Genomic DNA, 27,120 nt, shown 5'->3' with positions numbered 1-27,120 from the left:
GAGGAGGGGCAGGCCAAAATGGAATCCTTTTTTAGAGATCTGAAGCTCCCGGGTGTGACTCCCGAACAACACTCATTTCTCAATGCCCCATTATCAGAGCAAGAAGTTCAGGAAGTGTGAGGCAGATTCAGAGTGGAAAGGCGCCCGGACCTGATGGACTTCCCAATGAGTTCTATAAGGAATTTATAAGTATACCGTCAGGCCCGATGCTGAATATGTTTAATGATTCATACAGTCACGTTTGTCTCCCACCATCTCGGAGAGAGGCCGATATTTCACTTATCCTTAAAAAAGGGAAGGATCCAGAAGACAGTGCTTCATACAGGCCCATCTCGCTCTTAAATGTGGACTTTAAGATCCTCTCTAAGGCTCTTGTGTTAAGGCTGGAAACTGTGTTACCCTCTATTATTAAAGAGGATCAGACGGGCTTCATAAAGGGTCGCAGATCCTCCAATAACGTTAGGAGGCTGCTTAACCTAATTCAAGCATGCCAACAGCAGTCAATACAGAGATTGGTGATTTCTTTAGATGCAGAGAAGGCATTTGACCGAGTTGAGTGGTCGTACGTTTTCTATACTCTGGACCAAGATTTCATAAGATGAGTACCTCTCACTACGGTCATTACCAATGGGCTACGATCAAGCAATTTTAACATTTCTAGGGACAGCCAGCAGGGCTGTCCCCTTTCACCATTACATTTTACGTTAGTGATTGAACCGTTAGCAGGGGCCATTCGTGGGGATCTCAATATATCAGCTCCAGAAATGGGGCCAAAATTACATAAGATCTCGCTGCATGCAGATGATGTTCTAATTTTCTTGACAAATCCAGCAGTCTCAGTGCCTTGCCTGATACAATGCATTCACGCATTTGGCGCTTTTTCAGAATATAAGATTAATTTTGCTAAATCAGAGGCTATGCCTATGGGTGGTCTTACGAAAGAGTTGGCTCTCTTGCATGGGTGATTTATTTGAGGGAGATGTAATGATGTCCTTCAATCAGTTAGTACAGAAGTATGAGTTACCTAATAGAGACCTCTTTCGTTTTTTTCAAGTTAAGGATTTTATTCAAAAAGGGACCACACTTTTGACATCCCTACAAATCTGACATAGAAAGAGGGGTACTAAGGGCTAAGAGTACACACACTGTCAGTACTGTATATCACCAATTGGGGGGTGCCACCTCAGATGAGTCTGATCGACTCTGCAAGATGTGGGAAAGAGAGCTGGGTGTTGAAGTTTCTTCAGAGGCATGGGAGGACATTTGGGAGAATGTAAGGAAGATATCAATTTGCAATAGGACCCATGCTTTACAGTTGAAGATTCTCCACAGGGTCCACTTAGCCCCAGACCGTTTGTCAAAATTTAAACCAGGGGTATCTTCAGCATGTCCCAAGTGCAAGGTCTGTACGGGTACTCTTACCCATTGTCTTTGGTCTTGTGACAGGCTTCAAGCATATTGGAGTGCTATGGTGGGTGCAATGGAGAGGATTTTAGGTGTAGGAGTGGAGAAGGACCCTATTTCGCTCCTTTTGGGCCTACCCATTGTATTTTCTGCAGACTCGCATAAGGCAAAACTTTTCAATATTCTTACATTCTGTGCAAGGAAGAATATCTTGCTAGGTTGGATAACAGAAAACCCCCCAGGCCTGTCGGGTTGGCGGAAGATTGTTATGGAGCATATTCCCCTGGATTTTGGCGGAAGATTGTTATGGAGCATATTCCCCTGGATTTTTTCACAAATGTGGTACACTACAAAACTGAGAATTTTTACAAGACATGGCAACCCTTTTTGAAATACCTGGACACAGATTTATCTGCCACACTAACAAGGGCTTTTATATAGCCGTAACGATTGTGTTTCATGAGTCCAATATCCAGGGAGGAGGAACTGTGAATTATGAGTGTTTTGTTTGGCTGGGCTGAGTTATTATTATTTATTTGTTTGTTGTTAGGTATTTATTTAGTTAGTTAAATAACTAGTTTAGGTTTTTTTTTAATTTTATACTTCTCTATATATGTTTATACATTCGTATAGGAGGGTGGGTTGGGGAATTTTTTTTATTATTTGGATTCAGTTTTGTACTATTTTTGTACTGTTTTGAATTGCATTGTTTTGTATTTGTTGTAATATTTCAAAATCTATTTTTTCTTAATAAAATATATTATAAAAAAAAGGTCAGAGGGAGGGGCCCAGGGAGAGGGACAGTGTTGGAGTTGGACCAAGGGGTCTATGGGATGGGGAGAGGACTCTTGTCTAAAGAAGTGGGCACAGAGGTGAAAATGATGGAAGATGACTTTGACATCACGTCTGAGCCGGAGGCAGTCACTGAGAAATAGAACGTGGGTGTGGAAATGATTTTAGCAAATACCTGGTCAAAACACCAAAAGTGACAAGAAAATTAATATTGGTGGACAAGAAAAAAAAATTAAAATGAAGTCCTGGAGAGAGGAGCAGAATTTCAAGGTGAGCATGCCTAGAAGACACTTGACATTGAATTAAATACTAAATAGAAAGCGAAAAAACTGCAGTTGCTGTAAATCAGAAACAAAAACATAAGCAGCTGGAAAAGCTCAGCAGGTCTGGCAGCATCTGTGAAGAGAAATCTGAGTTAACATTTCAGGTCCGGTGACCCTTCCTCAGAACTCAGATGTTAAGCCAAATGGCTTAATGTCAATAAAGTGATTTTACATCTGGTGCAAGTTTTCACTAGACCAGCTACAACTTAAACATATTAATTAGAACACTTACAAATTAACTAAGCACTGCCATATTAAAGGAAGGATCAAATGCAGGTATGAGAATTAGCTCTTCAAACCAAATATCATTCAACTGCCAATCATGTCAACCAAATTCTAAAAATGATCAAGGCATATAAATTGCTAACTTTTTTAAAAATGAAAAAGAGTGGGAGGATCTGGATTCTCTTGATCAGGTTGGAAGTACTAACATCAGAAGTATTTTTAAAAAGTTTGGTGCTGAATTAAGTAAACTACAGGTTTACTTTCAAATTTATAGGCAAAATTTAAATCCTTTAAACTGACATTGACTACAATGGCAGTGCCGCACTTAGATTCATCTAATGGTTACAACCACAGGAGGAGGCCTTTTGGTCTGTTGTGTCTGTGCCTGTTTGCCACACTTGCGGCGAGACAGTAGTGGCATGTCTTCCAACACACTGACAGAGAGAATTGCTGCAAGTTCTGTCTATGTTTGTATCAATTCATATACCTAAAAATTCACAACAACTCTATAGTTCACTTAGAAGATTGCAAAATCTGCCTACAAATGTAATACTTCTTTGTCACTAAGAGGATTTGCTTAGCACAGTTGCTTGTGGAGAGAGACAGCAGCAGCTTAAATGACACAATTGGAAATATTAAAGTGCTGGCTACGCTTGTAGTAATCCCCATCATAGCCATTCAGCTGAAACAAAATGAGATCTATACTGCAATACAAACTGAAAACTACAGCAAACAATGTTGCCCATCGAGGAAGATGATCTTGTTAACTCAATCCGAGGTTTGGTCCTTACTTGTGAAAGATCCAAGAACTCCATTTCCCAGTGATTGCTTTTGTGCTCTGTATGTACTGACGAGAAACAAAAACAAAATCTGTCAAGTTTCTGAGGAATTGTTGTTTGAAGCTTTTGTAGTTTAACTTCAAACAAGATTCAGTGATTATGTACCGGTTCAGCTGCAGCACGAAATGTTCCAAACATCACATCACAAGGTGGAATATAAATTAACTTGGAGCTAAAATGTGTGGATTGCACTTCCAGAACTCATGCAACCAAAGAAGTAACTGCTGCTGCTGCATAGAACCAGCAGTGAACGGTATAACACAAGAGACCATTCGGTACATCGTGCCCATGCTTGATCTGTGAAAGAACAGTTTGATTAGTCCTTTCCACTGTTCTTTCCCCATAGATCAGCATTTTTAAAATTTTTAATTAGCTATTCAATTCCCTTTTGTTCTTTCAGGCGATGAATTACAAATCATAACAAGTCACTGCACAACTTTCTCTCATGATACCTCTGGTTCTTCTTGTGACAACATCTTAAAATCTGTCCCATCTCGTTACCAATGCTTCTTGCACTGTAAACAGTGCCTCATTAATAACACTAGCAAAACTCTTGAAGATTTTGAACACCTCAATGAAATCTCTCCTTAACTTTCTTTGCTTGCTGTCAAGGGAAAGCAATTCCAGTTCCTCTAATCTCTCCATAAAACTACTTACATATCTAGTATCATTCAACTAAATCACTTTTGTACTCTCTTAAAGGCCTTAACATCCTTAAATACAGAAAGTGACAATCCAGCTGGAGCCCAACTGACACTTTATAGACGTTTAGCATAACTTCCTTGCTTTTGTACTCTGTGCCTCTATTTATAAAGTCAAGGCCCCCATATGCTTTCTCAACAGCTATTTCGACTAGTCCAGCCACTTTCAAAGAGAAAGTGAGGACTGCAGATGCTGGAAATCAGAGCTGAAAATGTGGTTGCTGGAAAAGCGCAGATCAGGCAGCATCCAAGGAGCAGGAGAATTGACGTTTCGGGCATGAGCCCTTCTTCAGCCACTTTCAAAGACTTGCATACATAGACTCTTTGGATCTCAGTTAGTTCACTCCCTTTAAAATTGTACCAATGCATTTATTTGGTCTCTCTTCATTATACCCATGACAATAAATCATTTCATTAGTATCTGCATTGAATTCCATTGGTCACAAAGCTGCCCGTTTTATCAGTCTGTCTCCCTCAAGCCTATTATTACTTTCCTCACTGCATTTCTGATTTTCATGTCATTTTCAAACTTTGAATTTATGCTCTTATACAGTCAAGTCTAAGTTATTAATATATCAAAAAGAACAATCTTCCCAACACCAAGCCCTGGGGGACACAAATGCATAGTTCCCTCCAGTCTGAAAAGCAACAGTACTTTATTACTCCCTGCTCTCTGTTTCTCAGTAATTTCATACCTATCGAGCCACATCATTTTTATTCCATGAGCTTCCATTTTGCCAATGAGTCTATTACATAGTACTTTATCAAACACTTTTAAAAAGTCAACATCCCTAATACCAATATCTTCAAAAAACTCAAAAAGCCAACCAAACATAATTTTGCTATAAACATTTATTAACTCAATTATTTTCATGTACCCAATTTCTTTTGTCCGAGCTCAAGTCTGAACACTTCTTCACCAACTGATGACAGGAGTAGAGTGTGGCAAATTAGGGTAAGAACAACCCACTGGTTGGAGTTCTAGGACAAAAGATGACGACTGTATTTTTCGGAAGGCAAATATATTAGACATGGGACATCAATGCACGAGTTCCTCAGAATAGTGTCCAAGACCCAACCATCTTGACCTGTTCCATTGGACTTGGAATTGTATCCTTATTTCTCCATTAGTGCTCACTCCAAAGCCTAGAGCTCTCTCTCCCTGACACTGCTTTGGCTACATCATGTAGACTGCACTGATTAAAGAGTGTAGCTCATGACCATTTTTTTTTTTAAAAAGAGTATTAAGGATGAGCAATTAGTGCTGTTGGAGCAATGAACCTCCACATCTTCTGACAACAAATTTCAATAAAATACAAGTTAACCTTCTGTTAGAATTATCCTTCAAAAGAATACATCTTTTAGCTGGATTTTCAGAATAGGAATGGGGCCTCAAACGTCAGCCAGTTAAGGCATTCAGGGGAGAATTTAAAGGCTGCTCACAATCTTTGTTGCCTCAGAGCTCACCTTGCAGCCACAAAACTTTAGCTTGTGACCCCATTGATGACCCACAGTTTGGGAGACCCTGCTCCTTAAAATCATCAAAGATTTCCATTTATATTGGGCTGTAGGCACAGAAAATATCTTATGTCACTTCACTAAAGTATGAAAGATAAAAGATAAAAATGTTTGCCGAGTTAAAGGACCACATATCTGGAGGTGGAACCAAAACCTAGTCAAATAAGCATAAAAGGGAGCTTTAGGAAAAGGAGGAGGATTTTGGAAGTCATTCCCAGAGACTTAACCGTGGTGGAATCAAGTAATGGGGAAGAGAGAATGCCAAGCTCAGAGAAACACAGAGTTCTTGGAGATTCGTGATGCTCAAGTTGATTATTGATATACAAACAAGCAAAATTTTACAAACAGTTAAACACAAGCAAATTGGAGGCACTATAGAATTGGAGTCAATGCAAGTCAGCGAGGACAAAGTAGGGACTTGGGATGAGATGGAAAACAGAAATCAGAGTTTAGTGCCAGCTGAGATTTGCAGGGGTTGGAAAATAGGGCAAGATCAGATAGAACACTGGAATAGATAAGTATGGACATGATGGAAAAAAAGTGGATGAGAGTTTCAGTAGGACACGAATTGTGGGAGGGGAAAAGGCAGAAGATGTCTAATGATATGGAATTAGATAATGCAGTGAACATGGCGCTAGAAGGTCACCTCAGGAATAGGATACGAAGGCGACAAACAATAAGGTACAATTGAAGGCAATGGTTGGGGTAGCATGAGTTTGCTGTGAAGCTGAAGACAATGGTTTCATACAGCTTTTGATTTGATTTATTATCATCACATGTACCTAGGTACTGTGAAAAGTTTTGTTTTACGCGCAGTACAGGCAGATCACACCATACAAAAGATAACAGAACAGAGTGAAGGATACAATGTTATAGCTGCACAGAAGATGCATAATGAGCAAAATTAACATTAAATTAAAAATTTGAGAGGTCCATTCAAGTGTCTCATAACAGCAGGGAAGAAGCTGCTCTTGACTCTGTTGGCACGAGTGTTTAAGTTTTCATATCTTTTCCAACCTCTTCTGTTGGGTAGAAGATTATAACAGGGGTAGGAGGGGTTTTAGATTATATTGTCTGCCTTCCCAAAGTAGGGAGAAGTGCAGTGGAGTCAATGGATGGAAGGTTGGTTTGTGTGACAGACTGGGCTGTGTTCACAACTCTAATTTCTTATAGCCCTGGGCGAAACACTATTGATAAAATGAAGGAAATTGCAGCTCAATAAAAAGAACTACAATGTTGGAGTCATAGAGCTGTACAGCATACTTCAGTCCAACTTGTCCATGCTGACCATCTATCTAAATTAATCCAGCCCTATTTGCCAGCATTTAGCCCATATCCTTCTAAACCTTTCCTATTCATATACCCATCCAGATGCCTTTTAAATGTTGTAATAATACCAGCTTCCACCACTTTCTCTGACAACTCATTCCATACACTCACCACCACCCGCTTGAAAAAGTTGCTCCTTAGGTCCCTTTTCCCCTCTCACCTTAAACTTATGTCCTCCAGTTTTGGATATCCCCCACCCTAGGAAAAAGACCCGGCTATTCACTCTATCCATGCCCCTCATGATTTTATTAACCTCTAAAGGTCACCTCTCAGCCTCAGACGCTCCAGGGAAAACAGCCCCAGTCTATTCAGCCTCTCCCTACAGCTCAAACCCTCCAACCCTGGCAGCATCCTTATAAACCCTTTCTGAATTCTTTGAAGTTTCACAACATCCTTCCTATAACAGGGAGACCAGAACTATATGCAGTATTTCAAAAGTGGTCTAACCAATGTCTAGTACAGCCACAACATGGCCTCCCAACTTCTATACTCAATGCACTGAGCTACAAAGGCAAGCATACCAAACACCCTCTTCACTATCCTATATACCCGATACTCCACTTTCAAAAGAACTATGAACCTGTACTCCAAGGTCTTTGTTCAGCAACACTCCCCAGGACCTTACCATTAAATGCGCAAGTCCTGCCCTGATTTGCCTTTCCAAAATGCAGCACCTCACATTTATTTAAATTAAACTCAATTTGCCACTTCTCGGCCCATTGGCCCATCTGCTCAAGGTACTTTTTTTTTAAAAAAGAGGAAGTGAGACAATGCAGGGATCAAGCAGTGGGAGGTGAAACAAATAGAGCACTAAACCTGCACAACTGTCTGATTAGGCAATGAACGTTCACAGCTGACTGCCTCTGCTTTTTAGTTTCAACTATCTCTGGACATGGAGTTAGTTCTAAGGAAAATAAACAAAGTGAAATTCACAGCTGACCTTGGAGATCAGAAACAAATTCAGATATTGCTAGAAAATCTCAAGTGTGGCAAGTTAGGTCAAAGAACTTCTGAGGGAGGTTCACTGGATGCAAAATGTTAATTCAGTTTTCTCTCCACAGATGCTGCCAGACATGCTCAGGCTTTCCAGCAATTTCTGAAATTGTAGCATCTAGTCTTAAATGAGCTATGAAAACAATCTAACACCACCAAGTCAGAGAACATTGGGCCTAGGTTGAAACATAAAACTTGGCACTTCAGTTTACAGATGCAGCCTGACATCTTGTCGTTGAGTTAGGTCAGTAAAAGGCAGCATACGGATGAGGAGAAGCCAAGAACAGATGCATGAAAATTTGTAGAAGCAGAATAAAGGAGCAAGAATTAAAGTGACTGCTGTCATGCTCTACTCATCATTGATTAGTTACAAGTGTGGAGTTTGCACATTCTTCCCGTGTCTGCGTGGGTTTCCTCCGGGTGCTCCGGTTTCCTCCCACAATCCAAAAATGTGCAGGTTAGATGAATTGGCCATGCTAAATTGCCCGTAGTGTTAGGAGAATGGGTCTGGGTGGGTTACGCTTCGGCGGGTTGGTGTGGACTTGCTGGGCCGAAGGGCCCGTTTCCACACTGTAAGTAATCTAATCTAATTAATCTAATCTAATCTAAGTGGAACCAAGCACAGGGCAGCTCCACTGGAGAACACAAAACGGCATTAAAACGTGATAAGTAACAGCATCAGATGCTGCAGAGACAATGATAAAGATCACAGGTAATGCACTATGGGCACAGTAACATTGGATATCATTTATGACATTGACCATTGCCATTTCAATGCTGTAGCCACCTTGAAAACTAATTGGAAGTTGAAACGTGGAGCTACAGGAAATTTGGGTACAGATTTTAAAAGCAAAACATTGTTCAAGGCAACAGTTTGATAATGCTTGACCATTTACATAGAAGGGTGAAGATTGTGATTTTGAAAAGGAAGGAGACAGCAGAGTAGAGAAGCCCATCTGGAAAAAAGATGAGTGCTCAGCAATTTAGTGGGAACGAGCTTAAGGGAACAATGGACAAGATGCATTTGTGTCGAACAAAGGGAGAAACTAGAGAAAACTTAAGAGACAAGGGCAAAAGATGGTCATTCAGCCTATCAATTCTTCTTCTTCAATTCATGAGATCATGAATAATCTGACAATCCTCACCTCCACTTTCGTAACCTTTTCCATAATCCTTAATTCTCTTACAGATTAAAAGTCTATCACAGCTTTAAAATATACTTTATACCCCAACCTCTGCAAGCTTGTGCAGTAAAGAATTCCATAGAGACACTAACCACAAACGAAATTCTTCCTCATCTGAGTGAAATGGGTGACCCCTTACTCAAATTACGTCCTCTAATCCAGACTTTCCCATAAGGACAAACAACCTCTCAGCATCTACCCTGTCAAGCACCCCAAGAACCTTGTTTCAATAAGGTCACCGCTCTCATTCTTCTTCACTCCAAATGAATAGTAGCCAAGTCACAAGTACAGGCTCTGGTAGGAGGAAGGTTTAGCTTTGTGGGCAGAAGCAAAAAGTGATAAGACTGAGGCAGATATACCAACTGATTTTAATCTTAATGACTAGAGGTCTAGGAATCTCTTGCTCATTGTTAGCCCCACAAGTCTCCTCTCTAGCAAACAGGGGTTTAAGACAATGATAGATGGTAGTGGAACATAAAATGCAAGAGGGTTTTCTGGTAGGGGAAGAGCACAATAGCATCCTCAGACTAGATCCCTCACAGCTGAGAGCAACCAGGATGGAAAAAAAATCATTTCGCTAGGGAAAAGGACATCAAAAGATAGACAGCAGCTAAGCAGATTGATGAATTCGGTTAAAATTGAAGATCAAAAAGTTTGACAAAACACAACTTCAAAACATAATTCAAAAAGACTTGGAGAATGAACTTTTCAGGGCCAGGTATAAAGTTTAAAGAGTTGAAGAGGTTATGGATGGTGAAAAATGTAAGGAAGTGATCAGAGTTGACTACATTTGTAACTCAGACCACTGGAGTGGCAAGGGCAGATATGATGGAAAGATTCAGCAAGAATGATCATAGGACAGATAGTAGATAGATACAGCTAAAGGAAAAAGGTGAAGCTAGAAGGGAGATTCAAACAGTTAGAGAAGGTCTTCAGTGCACAGGATGAGAAGGGGTCTCAAAGATAAACTCTGTTGTGTGTGTGTTGGGAGGTTGTGGTTAATGAGAACCTAAATTGCACTGTTGTATTCTCCAAAACGAATATGACATTGTTTTGTTATATACAGTCCTTCCTGCTACTATGCATGTTTGATCAATTGGCTGGAACGCAATTGATGAATAGGTGAATGCTGTTCGTAAAACGAGAACATTCGCATGCATGTGTTGGCTATTACACGATTCCATCCCTAATACTTTTAAGTGTCATAGGGCATGGAGAAAATACGACACTTATGTTAACAAAGTCTCCATGTCAACATCACATGTTAAGTTGGCTCACATGCTTTGTTGTGAAATACTTTTTGAGAGGTACTCAGAAATTTTCGTTTTTTTTTACAAATTTTCCTGTGTTACCTTTAAATATGGGACAACAAAGTTACAAGAGTGTTTACAAGAAGCATCCTGGTGATTAAATTGCAGGTGGTGAACGTAAAAGAAAGGCTATAACACTTGAAGGGAAGCTAGATGTTATAAAGTGTTTTGAATGTAATGAAAAAACCTGTCATACCGTTCATGCAACAGGAATAAAGGAGTCTACATTATACACCATTACAGACAATGCAGAAAAATTACAGCAAGCTGTATTGCTGGAACAAGCCTGTCTGCTAGTAAATCTGATAGATCATGGCCAAAGGAACTTGAGGAGATGTAGCAGTTTCTAGTGTGTGGATAGAAGATCAAACGAAAAAGTGATCTGGGACCAGCTTTCTCACCATAAAAAGAGAAAACCTTATCAATGTATGAAGACAAAAGAAAAAATATGAAAATCCTGCAGACGTGCCTGCGTTTAGAGCTAGTCGTGGCTGGTTTGATGGTTTTAAGAATTGCTATGCTTTGCATAATGTAAAGTTGTGGCAAAGCTGCCAGTGTAGATGAGGAATGAGGGATGACATTTTCTCCCATAGTGAAAAACTGACTGAGAAAGAAGGCTACAACTTAGATTAAGTATTCAATTTGGATGAGACAGGTCAGAAGTGCTCTCAAGAATCAAAAAAACCTTATGTTGCTTTTGCAAAGTAAACTGGATTTCAAGTAGTGGAGAGTGAGGATGTTGAAAAGCTGCTTGAGTTGCACTGTGAAGACTTCTCTACAGCTGATCTATAACAACTTGTTGTTGAGGGGGAAATGGAATCTGGAGATGAAGAAAATGAAGTCTAGGACCACGAGAGCTTTCCACTTCTCTTCTGTCTTCTATCCTGAGGGAAGCTGAGAAGCAGTTGCAGCTCTTAGAAGACAAGTGATTACAATGCAGAATGCAGCAAGACAGCAGTTCGTGGAGTAAGGTCTTACTTGGCACCTGATGAACAGCTCCTTTATGAAAGGAGAAACAAAAAAATGGCAAAGCAGCAAAAGCTAGATGCCTTATTAAGCCAAACCCAAAGAGACAGTCAGAAGACAATGAGCCACAGACATCTACTTATGGATTAACTATTTTTCATCCTAATCCTGCAACCACAACTGTATCTGAAGGTGATGATGATGACCCTCAGCCCCTGTCTTAATCTCTCAGCAACCTCAAAACCACTCTCCCCCACCCCATCATCAAGTTATCTTCAAATTTTTTCAGTGTTAAATTTAATGTATTATTTTATTAGATATTAATTTAACATTTATTTAAACTGTGCTGCCCTTGGAGCTACGCTAACTACTATACTTGTTTCAGTTTTGAATAATATCTTTGGTGGTCTGCCTCTAACCCTATTTTCTCCATAAGCCCTGTTATTTTTATTGCACAATTTTCTACAGCGTCAATTCACACAAGAACGTTACTATTGCGTTACAGCAGAAAGGACTGTAAATGAATAATTATCAAAAATTATTAATAATCTGTTATGAATGTTCTGGGTAGGACATCAGAAAAAAGGCAAATACTTACATAAGCTATGATATTTTAAAGGTTCGTATCATAATCCACAGAAGCGCACACACATTAAAGAAGTAGACTAAGAGACTGTAATTTAAAAGAAGGATTTGCACACATCAAACTGGTAAGTGAATCCAAAACAGCTTATAAACATCACCTGGAGCACTCAAGCAAATTATAGCCTTGTAACTCACTAAATGGATATCCATTATTGTATACATAAACACATGCGCTGTTTGCAGAGAGTAAACCTGATTTTTTTAAAAAAGCAAAATTCTAGGGTCTGTTGCTATTACTTTGTTTTCTGCTGAATTTATAAAAGCACACTAATTCTTGCTCAAGGAAGAGAATTCATTTGCCTCCCAATGCGTTATCGGAGGGCTAATAGAAAACATTTTGCTATGGATTACAAAGAATTGTGGTCCAAGTTGGAAATATTAAGATTCATGCTCGTTTTGTAATTTATGAGGTTTAAGTGAAAACTTCAAAACAAATCAAAAGTTGCAAAATATTTGAAATGGTGAAAAATGTTGAAAAACATGAAAAACAGTTCTGTATTAAATGATCTTTTATACAGTAGAATCTATGATAAAGTGCAATTTCTGAAATCCACACTTTTTGAACAAAGAAATGCAACATGAAAACTAAAAATCTCCAAATATAATTTTTGATAATAATAACCATATCAAATATCAAACAGATGGTTTGAAGGACACAAGCAAATCCTTGGGGAAATTATAGCTATTGGGAGAAGAGTATATTCAAGCTAGTTGGATTGTACGTTATTAATGAGTCCCCTTTCGTTTTTGATAAGTCTCCTGGAGATGTTTTGGGACACTGATAGTGGGACATTCGAGTAAATGTATTCTATTTAAAAATTACTACCAGATCCCAAATCTAATTTGAGAACAGTTATAGAGGTTAACACTTTACTTACTACTTCGTAAGTGGTAGGTGCCCGATATCGAGATGCGACCACACCGACACCAGTAATCGGATCCATAGACAAATCTGGCAAGGCTTCCCACAGTTCAGGCATCATTGAGCGACACTGAAATAAATAAAGCATACAATCCTTCTTGAATTTGAACTACACAAAACATGATTTTGTATACTACTAACCATAGAATGTTGCAGACACCTGCTCTCATAGCTGCAGGGAAAACTAACCACAGTCACGCATCACAAATAGGTTGTCACCAGCAGAATAGCAATAACGTGGATCATTTTTCATTTTAAAACTATAATAACTTTAAGAGCTGTTTCTAGATAATTCAGTAATATACTTTGATCAAGACAAATACAGTATTTAGAAAAAAAGATTTCCAAGATTTACAGTTACTGAAACAAGTGTTAATCCAGAAATTTGAAAGTACGTGTTCATTTAATTGGAGCAGTTACTCAATATATATTGTACCGCAAGATAAGGCAAAATACAGCATTGCAAAATTGTCCCAATTTATTCTCAACTTCAACATTTTTCATTGCTTCCATGTTTGGAGGTCTTCATTGTGGGCTCTTCAGCATTAAGGAATTAAGAAGTATAAATAGCTTGAAAACGTGCTTCAGAAATCTTTTTAAAAACAGCAACGGGTGCAATAGGAAGGAAAGAAGAGCGCAAAGTTTGGCAAAGTTGCACGCAGTGCATATCTACTTCAAACCACAGATTGGCTATGTACCGCCTGTAGCTGAATCAAAAAGGCATTTACATTCTCCAGAGGTGCATCATAAAAACAATATCACTTAGCAAAAAAAAAGGGAGTATATTATGACATGACATTCAGCCATAACATACTATTGGCATTTCAGTTTTAATAAAAAGGAATCAATATGGTCATAACAGATTTGTCAGACAATTCAATAAGAAAGAAACTTAAGGCCAAGACTGAAATTCTTCTACTAGAAGAAAGGTGGTGCTTAGCAGCAAAATAGTTCAGTGCACCAACTGGAAACAACTGGAATGTAAACTGGATGAAGTATAAAACTAATTCCTTTCAACAAGGGAAGCATTTCAAAATATCATAGAATATAGAATTCTACTGAAGACCAGAATTGTCTTAATTGCAGTGTTTTGTCAGCACAGCTGCAGAATTGACCCAAATCAATCCAATTTTAATACTTAATTATTGAGCGCAGTAAAGACACTTAAAGGTTTTCCATTTTTGTCCCAAAGAGTAAAACTTCGAAGAACTGTAACTGAAAATATATCACTTCAAATCAAGTTAATAACAAAATCACTTTGCTTTTCATATGTGGTGACTTGAGTGAAGAAACAAATGATCTTCTGAAATCAACTGTGCTCCAGTCAGCTAGAGTGATTACACAATAATTCTTAACGACTGCCAACAAGAATTAGCACAAAATAACATCCACTAACCACTTATTTTTTGGGAGGTGCAGGGGTACAGGCAAATAGCAATGCTGCCTTCCATGCAACATAAATCTAAGTATTATTACACTTAATCCAAGTTATTTTACAAACATTCAGTTGCGATTGCTGTTCAACTTGGGAGAATTTCTGGATTTCCCTCCTTTTTTTCCACAAAGCAGCAAGAAAAGGTTAAGTTTCTAAAAAGAAAACAGATTTCCTTATTTTTCTTTTAAAAAGGAAAAACTTTGGTTAATTTGTTAATGAGTATTTTTTGCCTCAAGAGTTAAAATATACAACATGCTAGTTTGTCATGCACTTGAAAAGGCACACTCATTGATGTGTTGCAAATCCTTTGATCTCGGTCAGTCTGACAGGGATGGTACTTTTCCATACGGTTAGAGACTTTTATAGATAACACTAGGAGATACCAGAAACTTAGTCAGTATTTTCCAAAAGGACAGGGTAAATTAGAGAGTGTGATTCTAAATCTAGACCCCAGGTCAGTATGCAAGGATACTGCACCGAAATCCAGTAAGACAATGCAAATGATGTGATGGCACATGTTTATTACACCATTATACCATTACAAGAACTTCAAAATGAACTGCTACGCTGATCAAACTATACAATCGTATCCTGTATTTCACTATTATGTGAAACAAAGCAGCTTACAAACTCAATCAAATTAACCTGACCTTGAATTAAGCTAACTTAGTCTGCTTTTGAAAAGACTCCGATGTTTGATTTAGATTTCTTACAATGTGGAAACAAGCCGTTCGGCCCAACAAGTCCACACCAACCCTCCGTAGAGTAACCCACCCAGACCCATTTCCCTCTGATTAATGCACCCAACAACTATGGGCAATTTAGCATGGCCAATTCACCTGCCCTACACATCTTTGGACTGTGGGAGGAACCCACACAGACATAGGAGAACGTACAAACTCCACACAAACAGTCGCCCGAGGCTGGAATTGAACCTGTGAGGCAGCAGTGCTAACCACTGAGCCACCGTGCCTCCTGAGATCAGGTATCCACAAAGCCAAGGGATACTATTGCTACAATCTAAAGATTGTCATTAGACAAGTACAGCAAGAGCAGTAGCAGGAAGGAAGTGCAAAAAATGCACTCGCAGGTATCACAAGAGAGTGAAGCAGAAAACCGAAATGCCACCAATGCAGGCACCCTGGGATTTCCTATTTTCAGAAGGTTCGTTGACATTAATGGCTCTTTTCCTACCGATCACAGTCTATCCAGTTCAGTTCAATATTGATTAAAAAATTTGGTGGCAAGTTCATCCCGACAGGCAATTCAATTGACAGAATAGAGATCTAGGAAGTCTGACTTCACTACATTACCAAGTTAAACCACAACAGTGAGAGTAAAATAACTTTACAGGAAGCAAAACAGAAACCAAATGACCTTTGGACAAACTCCAAAATAAAACTTCATTTAAAGATACAATTTGATCACGGATCAACTGCTTCAAATTTTTAAAATTGAGTGCCTTTTCAACCTCAATTCTGCACGTCAGAGTCTTGAATGTAGCTTCAGTCAAGACTGTAGTTAAATCATTTCTGGCTGTAGCATTAAAAGACAATTTTCAATAGCTCAACATAATCCATTGTCACTTCTAAGAACATGTGGAAACCAGAACTGTTCCAAGTCATTCTTACAGGGCAACCTTTGTGAAATACTTTCTAGAAACCACACATACAGTTCTAAATCATAATAGTGAAACTCTGAATCACATACAAGTCTAAAATTATTTTTGTCATAATTATGCAGCAATAAGGAAATAGTAAATTCACTGCTCACATTATCAAAATCTATCCTACCACAGCAGATAGCTATCTGTACAGATGACCATTATTCATTTTTCAGAGTTAACTTGTAATGTGAACCAACTATTTGCAGTAAAACTGACCCTTCAGTTGAGATACAGAATTGAATAAATTTATATAATGCCCCTATCATTTAAAAAAATGCTTGGTACTTTGTAGAAGCATGAGAAATGCAACATATCTTCAAGTAAGGACATATGTGGTCAGATGGTAAGATGTACATTTCTGGTCGAAGTTTTGTAGATGTTTCACAAAGAAGGAAAGAGAAAGAGTGTGTCAGGGAGCTATAGGAACAATAGTCCAGAGCTGAGGACCTAAGCAACAAAGGCATGGCCACTAATGGTCATCATCACTCACCTATGGCTGCACAAAAGGCCAGAATTAGGTGAACATTATTTTTTTGAAGGATTATGGGGCTCCAGCATTTTACAGAGATACGACAGGTAAGGCAATGGCAGAATTTGAAGATAAAGATAATCACAGATAATCGCAGAATCCCTACAGTGCAGAAAGAGGCCTTTCCATCCATTGAGTCTGAAATGACCATCTTAAGAGCATTTCACCTGGACTCGCTCCTCCCCCCAACCTTTTTCCCTGCAATCCTATATTTACTGTGGCTAATCAACCTAACCTGCACATCCTTGGAGGAATCGGAGCACCCAGAGGAAACCCACACAGACACAAGGAGAATGTACAAACTCCACACAGACAGTCATCCAAGGTCAGAATCAAACCTGGGGTCCCTGCCATTGAGGAGAAGTAGTGCTAACTACCAAGACACCCATGCAGTCCAAATGACTCTTCAAGCTGTTGTTTTTACTAAGAGCCAAAGTAGATCAGTAAGTACAGGATGACAGGTGGATAGGTCAGAATGCAAGTTGAGGCACAGATAGGAGAGTTTTGGATGATCTCAAGTTTATAGTAAGGACAAAAAAAATATAAGAGACCAGCCAAAAGTATGCTGAAGTGGTCAAGTCTTGAATTAATGGTCTCCTGAATAAGGCCTTTTAATTCAGATCAGTTGAGACATGGACCAAGTTATTTTATGTCCAAGAGGTAAAAATAAGCAGTCTTCGAAATGGGGGCGGATACATGGTCAGAAACATAACTCAGGGTCAAATATGGTACTGAAATTTCAGATGGCCTAAACACAGATTATTGCCAGGGAAGTTAATGGAGTCAATGAGCGAACGACATTTGAGCAGGATTTGAAAAACAGTGAAGAATTGTATGGCATTAAAATTAAATTTTAAGGAGACTGAAGTCAATTATTTCTTCAATCAGTGATCCCTGAGAGTATATCATTAGGCCTATAGTATAGCCTTTCCTAAGGCCTAAGATAAAGCTCACTGCATGAAAGAGATATTCAAAAGTCTTGACACTACACTATTTTTCTGGTCATGTCCTTTAGCCAGTCTTCAATGGAAAATCTGTGAAATACTATCCAGTATTAATACTACAAGCCCAAGAAATCATAGAAATCACAAATTGATAAGTTCAGGTTTATATTTAAAACATCTTGAAATGATACAGTACACTTTTGAAATGTTTTAAAAATCAGCCAATTAAATAATATTATTGCCTCTCTACTGAACAGCAATGAACAGAATGAAACAGCTTTTAGAATCTCAATGAAGACTATGGTATACTTCCTAAATTTGTTTCATAGTATTCATCAACTGCATAATGATTAGTTACATTGATCATTTATGGCTGCACAAGCAGCTTTTATACAACTTTACACATACTGGCAATTTGTACTGAAAGCCACCAGACCTGGTAAATATCTGCATAGATGGTTACTGAGATTAAAGTATATTTTACTTTTAAAAAGGCAGAAAAGACTGGGTAAGAAATTTTTTTAAAAAACATTATGCAGGGACCTCATTTCTCCTTAGAAAATATTAAGTTCTTTCCAATGTAATACATTCTTACTTTAATCTCTTACAAATGTTTTCATTCCACCTTCATTTAGATCTCTCTCATTGTAGTAAGTTTTTGATTAGGGATTAACTTTTCTCCCCTTTTTCTGTAGTAAAAAATTTTCATGATTTGGAGATGGCGGTGTTGGACTGGAGTGTACAAAGTTAAAAAAAAAATCACAACACCAGGTTATGGCCCAACAGGTTTAATTGGAAGCTCAACCACCTGATGAAGGAGCAGCGCTTTGAAAGCTAGTGCTTCCAATTAAACCTGTTGGACTATAACCTGGTGTTGTGCAATTTTTAACTTAGCAAAAAATATTGATACAAAGTGTCTTAGAAGCTTAGTTATATAAATTCAAAGAAAGCGTAACATCTTCCTGAAAGGCAATATAATCTGAACAGGTGGTTAATAAAAGCTGGGGAAAAGGAGGAGGGTGGGAGTCCCAGCCTTGTGGATTCCAGTTAGGATGGACAGAAAATATTGACATTTCAGTGAGTCAAGAAGAAACAAACTTGACAGCAAGTAGAAAACTGAGCTGTGGTCTCTCTTTCAGCATGACAAAAACGTTATAACATGCACAAAGCTTAGTTTAAGGCAGATGATGCACCACTGTGATTACCATCAAACACAAGTCAAATTCTTTTGATGATAAACCACTGGGGTGGCCCAACAGCATTTGTTGGGTATCTAGAAACACTGTTTACTTTTGCCTAAAGCAGAAGCTTTAGATCTACATTACAGATTCAATGTTTAAAGTAAACTTCTTCCTTACAAGTGATTTAGTTATTTATATGTTCCTAAAGGAACAAGTTTTAACTGTTACAGAAAGAGATAAAAGTGTTTTTGTGTTTGTAATGTTACTTGACTGTAACAACTACAGCCAATGGCTTTCTGCATTTCAAAGTCATTTATTGATTCCAGATGACAAAGTAGAAACCACTTCAATTTGCTGTTCTATCTTTAAGGATGGGTACATACAGTATTTTTCTGTAGATCTATACTTTCCAAAACCATACCATGTAAAAACCACTAGTCTTTCTATATTAATCATCCCAAAAGTGCATCACTTTCACATTTCTCCATATGAAATTCCAAAGGCCATGCTTCTGCTAATATCACCATGTCTATGGCATCCTAACAACCACCTGATGAAGGAGCGGTACTCTAAAAGCTAGTGCTTCAAATTAAACCTGTTGGACTATAACCTGATGTTGTGTGATTTTTAACTTGTCCACCCCAGTCCAACACCGGCATCTCCAAATTATGGTATCCTGAAACCTCCAACCATCTCCATCATGATCTACCACTTCATCACGGACCTTCTGCAAACTTTATAATGTTGCTTCTTACACACGAAGCTAGGAAATTTATAAAGAGGTGAACCAATCCCTGAGAAACACCACTGCAAATCACTTCCCAGTCTAAAAAAAACTCACATGCCAGCCTTTAATTCTGCAAATAAGCCAATTTTGCATCCACACCACCATTTTCACCTTAACTCAAGAAGTATTTTCTCTTTGGTACAGGACACAGTTAAATACTGATAAAAGATAGGCATGTGTTTGAAATTCCAAACCAGGTATACTACCTGGTTATGACTGACACACGCAATAACTGGTAAATCCCCTAGCCACTAAAAAACAGCTGCAATGTGCAGAAAACTTTAGAAAAAGAGGCATGGTACTTAATAATCCAGCAGCTCCACAGACAGACCACTGAAACTAAGCATTTCTGACTATTTGCAATGAAAGACCGCAAATGCAAAAGCTATGAATTTTTCGATAAATAAGTTGGATTCCAAATTATAGTAGCACCATGAAAGTTCAATCAAATTACCAAATCCATTTGTAAAACTATCCAACTCCAACTTTCCAAGTTTGTCATGAAAGTAGAGTTATAGTAAATCTAAGAAATACAAATCTAAATATCATTGCTCAGCTTCAAATTATAAAAGCCTAACATTGATAGGTACTTATGAATGATGCTTTAAGTTTATGTGCACACTTTTTGGTTTTGCAGACCATTAGGTATTGTCCTTCCTGAAGTTCCATTTGAAAGGACTTTGCAACAATTAAAAATAGCAAAAGAGAAAAGCCAGACACATGCCCTTGACCTATGAGGAAACACATGTAGATTTGTGCTGAAGACAGTATCTGAGTCAAACCCTCAAGGGTAAGGGAAAGAGTCGTACAGCCTTCGGTCCAACCAGTCCATAAGCAAATTGATCTCAGTTTTGATTCCTGACATTGAAAACTCATTTCAACAGGAGGGATCAAAATGCCTTTAGTTCTTCTGGGCAAAGAAAGAAATTAAGAACAAAAAAAATGGATTTTTCATTCAGCTTCTATCCAATATTCTGTAATTGAAGTGAATGCATATAAATACTTTGTAATGCAGAGTTTGCACTTAGTCTCAAACACATCATATTCAAAAAGCCCACAAAAACACTGAACATTAACATGAGCAAAGTATAATCAGACAAACTGAAACCTAGTCAAAGGAGGAACTGTTGTTATTAAAGAATAAGAAAATGTTGGTCAAGGAGGAAGATTTGAACGAGGATCTTAAAAAGATGAAATGCAAATGGAAACCCAAGTCCTCTCTAGCAAGACAGATTAAAGCATGGGTTTTCACTGGAGGGGCTAATATAGTGAGAGATGTTTTGGAGGTCAGAACTGGAGGAATACTGAGTTTTCAGAGGAGGTTACAAGGATGAGAAGGAATGATGCAATGAAGCGATTTGAACAAAAGATAAGAAATATAAATTTGAGTCATTAATGGAAGATGAGCACACATTTAAACACCCTGGTCTGTCTGTGATTTGCCATGATGTAAATATTTTTTAAAGAACCTGATCAGACATGTCTGGTATGGTACATTTCTGGAGTAGGTGGAACTTGAAACTAGGTCTTCTGGCCAAGAGGTAGGGACATTACCACTCCACAAGAACTCATTATACTGTACATTGAGATCAATGCATTAAATATGCCTAATACCAATTAAATAACAGTTATACCTATTTGTTTTACAAAAAGGAGCTCCACCATAGTCAGGAAATTGAAACAAGCATGTTTTCAAACAACTGTGGTTAGATCTCAGCTCTACTGAGAAAGGCTTACTTGGCTCTAACCAGTTACCCTGAACACTTGAACCAATTTGAGCTTCTGAATATCATCCTGACTTTAGCAGGAGTTTAATCTAGATTCCGCAGAACTAGAAGTGGCCCTAACAAGGTTGCTCAGTTCCTTAGCAGGACAGAATAACTAGTTAATCACATTTAAATCAGAGACTATTTACATACGGATGCAAACTAACAAAGCCAACAGAAACATCAGGAGGCAGGGATTAATAAACAGGATATAAGGTGCAACAAAAAAGTTATGTATAGAACAAAGAAGAGCACAGAAAAATGTGTAGATAAGTGGAATCATATTTTAAAAGTCCTTTTATTTATAATTATTAAAGTAAAAATTACTCTGGGTATTAAACTACATTTTAAAAAGGTTTAGTTTCATTGTCATGGTGCATGTTTCAAAAGGGGCTCACTCAAGGGAACCAAACAGGGATGCTCCTGGCAGCGTAGACATTAAAACTATTGTTCATTCCTCTGAAAATGTCAGCATGGAATTTGCCCCTTAGCCTCTGGCACAAATTAACACAGTTCACTTTATTCTATGAAAACATCACATCCTTGCCAAGCTGTTACATTTAGAGCGGATGACGGTCATACAAGTGTATCTGTTGATTCCATTTCCTGAATATATTCAGCTCTTATTATCAAATGATTGTAGCCCATGGAGCATATCACGTTTTCCACAGTTACTTAGAACCAACTCAGAATTGCCCCTCATCTAGACTTCCTTTTCTTCTAAGTCATTTTTTTTTAAAATAGAAGTTAACAACCACATATAACCACTGCAAAATATAAACACAGGGTTCAACATGTGAAATCAGCTCAGAATCAAACTAAAGGCCTGGACCTTCCACAAAATGACAACCACTATCAAATTGCTACTCTGCTCCAATGTTTGCTCATCCTGACACTACTCCACATTTCCAATCGGTCTTCCAAGCCTGACTTCTTCAGAAAACATCAAGTGTACTGTCACATAAAGAGCTTCATTGCAAAGCTGAAATGTTAAATGGAAGACGTGCTATGATGTTGGTTCCTTACAATACTAGCCACTCTAAGGCAAGAAAACTAAGCGAAGGGCAAGTGTATGAATCTGAATTCAGATAAAGTTGCAGGGGTAGGTCTGGTCAAGTGTGGTGAGTGGTCAATGAGGGTTATCAAGTTGAGTTGGTGGTCAAGCAGTCAGGGTGGGTAGTCCAGAGACAACAGTGGGTAGGCTGGGACTCAAGCAGAGGAATTGAGGCTTGGATATCAGTGTGAGTGATTGGGAGATTGGTTGTGTATTTATCCAAGAGTTAGGCTAATATTTTTCTGACTAACATTTAGTGGGTAACTATCCAAGTCAAAGGTCAGAATTGTCTAAAATCTCTATCTCTAAACTCAGAGTCAGAATTCTGCAGAGGAGCCCAGGGAGCAGGGGAATTGCCCATCAGAAATTCAAACTTCCTAGGTAATTCCCATTATTCACTACTAGTCAATAATGTCCATGACAGCAGATTAAACACTCTCAGTTAAACTGTTGTCAAATTGGAAATGCTCCAAATGTAATAACTGCAAACAGTCATTCTAATTTTCAAAGCTATATATGCTGAAAAGGTTTTCAAAAATCTCAAATTGTTCAACAATCAGATATGAACAAAAGTCTGAGATGAATGCAACTGGCTTTCATTTATACTTGCATACAGTAAATAGAGAATCACCATTAAACAAAGATCATTGCATGATTTTGGTACAATTTTTGTTTTTCTTATTTAGGGAAAGCTATATCAGTTAGCTAGACAGCTAGCGTGATACATAGAATGACACAAACAGGATAGGTTCAATCTCCATACCAACTGCAGAGTCTCAGAGGCCTGTCTCCATACCTCACTCCAAACCTGATATGGAGTGGTGCCTCTTAAGCTATACAATAAATTGTCTCGCTCAATTGGAGACACCTATCTCTAAACCAAAGAGGACTACAGCTAATTACCGTTGTTATACTGGAGGCAATTTAGAAAAGGATCCATGGGTTGATTCCTGGGATGAAATTACTAGGTTATCAGAAAAGATCGAGGAGTTTGCGCCAACATTCATTGAAGGGAACAATGAAAGGTTGTTGCATTGAAGCACATACAGTTCCAAAAGGCCTTGAAAAGAAGTGTATAACGTTTTCCCTCATAGGAGAACTGGAATTAGGAGGCAGTTTCAGAAAAAGGAATCGCCCATTTAAGGTGAAGATTGGGAAAAAATTTCTTGAGTCAGAGGGTTATGATTGCTTGGAATTTTGTACCCCACAGAGCTAAGGAAGCTGCGTCATTGAAAATATTCAAGGCCAAGACATTTGCTTAACCATAGAGTTCCTAGACACAGGAAACTGGGGCTGAGCAGAGATCAAACCAATCGTGACCTAACAGAATAGTGAAGGTTCAAGGGGCCAAATAGCCTACTCCTGATTTTATTTCTTACATTGTTATAACAGAATTTTTACAACACAGAAAGCCATTCATCTACTGCCACTCCCTCACCTTTTCCCTGTAGCCCTACACATCTTTCTTCTTCAGATACCAATCTAATTCTCTCCCAACTTCTTTGATTGAACCTGTCTCCACTACAGTGAGACAGTACATTCCAGATCCTAATCACTCATTGCATGAAAAATTAGTTACTCAAGTCACAATTGCTTCTTGTTGCCAATTACCTTAAATCTGTCCCATCTTGCTCTTGAACCTTCCACCAATAGGAACAGATCTGGTCTAACTTGTGCTGACCCCTTATGATCTTGAATGCTTTTATCCAGTCTCCCCATAACTTTCTCTTCTCAAAAGCAACCAGTTCCAACTTCTCCAAATCTATCTATCTATCTATCTATCTATCTAACTCCAGTAACAAAACAGTAAGTGATCGTATATACATCCAGACAGTATACCTCATCTTCTTTACAAAAGATATTTGTGTTCTCAGCATTTAGCACCATTGGCCCTGGAAGGCTGACTCTGCAGTCATTTAGGCTCTCGTCTTTCATTCTATCACTGACCTTTTGTTCTTGTCCCATTTACCCCTTCCTCAAAGCCTGTTACGTTATTATCTTTTCCCTGTTCTGATGAAAGGTCACAGGCCCGAAATGTTAATCTTTCTCTCCACAGATACTGTCATACTCAGTAGGTTATGTTTTTATTGATAATTTATAAATTACTCTAAGTTATCAATCTATGCTGAGTTATCATTTGGAGATGCCGGTATTGGGCTGGGGTGTACAAAGTTTAAAAATCACAACACCAGGTTATAGTCCAACAGGTTTAATTGGAAGCACACTAGCTTTCGGAGCGTCGCTCCTTCATCAGGTGATAGTGGAGGACTCAATCCTAACACAGAATTTATAGCAAAAATTTACAGTGTGATGCAACTGAAATTATACATTGAAAACTTTTTTCAATGTGTAATTTCAGTTACATTACACTGTAAATTTTTGCTATAAATTCTGTGTTAGGATTGAACCCTCCTCTATCACCTGATGAAGGAGCGACGCTCCAAAAGTTAGTGTGCTTCCAAGTAAACGTGTTTGACTATAACCTGGTGTTGTGTGATTTTTAACTATGCTGAGTTAATTATCTTAGTTGGAACAACATAACCACCCCTCGCTTCTCAGGCGACTAGAGACAAAAACATGTCAGGGTTCCCACTTCAAATACCAATGATCCACATTGTATAGTTCACATGACTTAAAAAAAAGGATCAGACGAGACCAAGATGCCCTATACAATTAAAACAGTCCTCAAAATTCACAATCTACACTCATTAAAGCGAAGTCAGCACTTGTAGTATTTTGTGTGTATTCCAACAAGAATGATCTACAATAGGAGAGAAAATTATTCCAGACTTCATTTCATCTTATAACATCTGATCTTTCCAAAACATTTCATGAAAACAGATGCTGATTATGAAACATAACTTTGATATGAAAAGTATTTCATAAGAAATGCACAAGTATTCCATACTTAAGAAACTGAAGATTTAAAAACTGGTTTGCAAAGAAAAATTATTTAAGAAATGTCTAATACACTTTAAAAAATGCTTGTAAACATAATTTAAAATGCTGCTGACACCATTCTCAAAAACATACGCAGCATATTATATTTTAGACAAGACACCATCGTTACCAAACTAGTAGCATAGCAGATTAGAAGTTAGATCTATGAGAAATTTGCAATTTTTCATATACTGCATGCTCCAAGTATTTGTCACAAAAAACCCATAAGATGTATAACTAAACTATTGTGTGCTATAAGAAAGATTTCCCCAAAGCCAATCTGAAATTTTACAGTGATTAGCTTTATTCTGCACTATGCAGGGTTGAACTTAATTCCTAGATTTCAAGAAGCTAATAAAATGATACTGTAACTATTGAGTAAGTATTGAATATCAATTCATTAATTGTTCAAACAAAGACAGGCCTTTCAGAAATAAATCGAATGAGTCCCAACATTTAACTGCAATAAAAAAAACTGCATATCAGGATTGGCCAGTTTCAGTAAGATGCAAGTGTAAAGATACACGATGGCAAATATTGGGACACTACATTAAAATGCTTCCTATTGTCAGGAGGAGCCACAATGGAGAGAGAAAAATAAAACATTAGGTCTGGCTATGGACAGGAGGAGTGAAATTCAAACAATAAATTGATTAAAGGCCTGGAGCCTCTCTTCCCTGCATTAATCCAGCATTCACTGCATTACAAATACAGATATTTAAATGCCATAAATCTCCTTGAAAAAAGAAAATCCACTTCACAGTGAACGTCCAACCCTGTGTAACCCAGTGAAACTTTTGCTTCTCCCCCCCATAAACAAAAAATAAACTTAACTGTTAATTGCGGCACCTCGTCTCTCCGTCTGACACAAAAACAGCTTTTCATGGCCACCCACCCCCACCCCAATAAATAATTAATTTATGTTTAAAAAAACACAAAGGCACGAGTCAATGAAGGTGCAGCCTTCCCTTCCCCCAACATACACAGAACCCCCAAACTCCCACACTAGGCCTCAAAGCCTCGGGCTTGCGTGAAGCCGTGCACCGGGCGACCCAGCAGCGCTACAGCGGGCCCGCCCGGACAGGAGCGAAGGAGCCGACAGAGACGCAGCCAGAAGCGTAAAAAAAAGGAAAACGAAACGATCAACATAAACGAGGAGGGTAAATCCTTACCAAAATTAAAAAACAAACAAACCGACACTCAGGACAAAGCCTAGGGTTGGCTAAGGGAAGGGAAGGGAGGGGGAACCCAGGTTATCTCCCTGTCTGTCAGTCTCTCTCTCTCTCTCTCAGAATCTTCAGCAAATAAAACAGCGGCGGCTTTTAACATCCGAATTAAAGGAGCCGGATCCCCCAGCCCTGCAGCCTGCACTGTCTCCCCTCCCAGAGCAGCACCAGCTCAACTGTCAATCAACCCACACACCCACAGGGATGACTGCTGCACATTTGCAGAGACTCCTATCAAAGCCTGGTTGACCCACGTTAACCCATTCCCCACCCTGTTCTATGGCACTCTCACCTGACCCACCAGCTTACCAACACCCTCCGCGCCCCTTGACGTCTTGATCCCAGAGTCTGACCTCTCGGGGGGCATCAAAGGTTGCACAGAACCACCCCGAGGAATCGGTCACTAGTTCTGCCCAGTGTGCCCTAGCCGGTATTTATCCC

The 27,120-nt window shown here is 38.6% G+C and overlaps 1 protein-coding gene across 4 annotated transcripts in view; it reads right to left on the bottom strand.

Moving 5' to 3' along the window:
* mvb12ba (multivesicular body subunit 12Ba) overlaps positions 1 to 26,872 on the bottom strand; it is a 177,839-nt gene extending 150,967 nt beyond the window's left edge. Inside the window, exons 1-2 of one of the 4 annotated variants that reach the window (XM_043720218.1) lie at positions 26,626 to 26,872; positions 13,108 to 13,221 (exon numbers count right to left, since the gene is read on the bottom strand). In XM_043720218.1, coding sequence (XP_043576153.1) covers positions 13,108 to 13,212 — 105 coding nt within the window. In that variant the 5' untranslated portion in view covers positions 13,213 to 13,221; positions 26,626 to 26,872. Of the gene's footprint in view, positions 1 to 13,107; positions 13,222 to 26,287; positions 26,584 to 26,625 lie in introns of those variants that run through there. The other 3 variants (XM_043720217.1, XM_043720220.1, XM_043720219.1) reach the window with 3 other exon arrangements.
* Between the last annotated feature and the right edge of the window lie 248 nt (positions 26,873 to 27,120).

Source organism: Chiloscyllium plagiosum, chromosome 30 (genome assembly GCF_004010195.1).
Source record: "Chiloscyllium plagiosum isolate BGI_BamShark_2017 chromosome 30, ASM401019v2, whole genome shotgun sequence".
In the NCBI taxonomy this organism is placed as follows: Eukaryota; Metazoa; Chordata; class Chondrichthyes; order Orectolobiformes; family Hemiscylliidae; genus Chiloscyllium; species Chiloscyllium plagiosum.
Note: the sequence above shows the minus strand (reverse complement) of the source record. Positions and strands in the feature narration are given on the sequence as shown.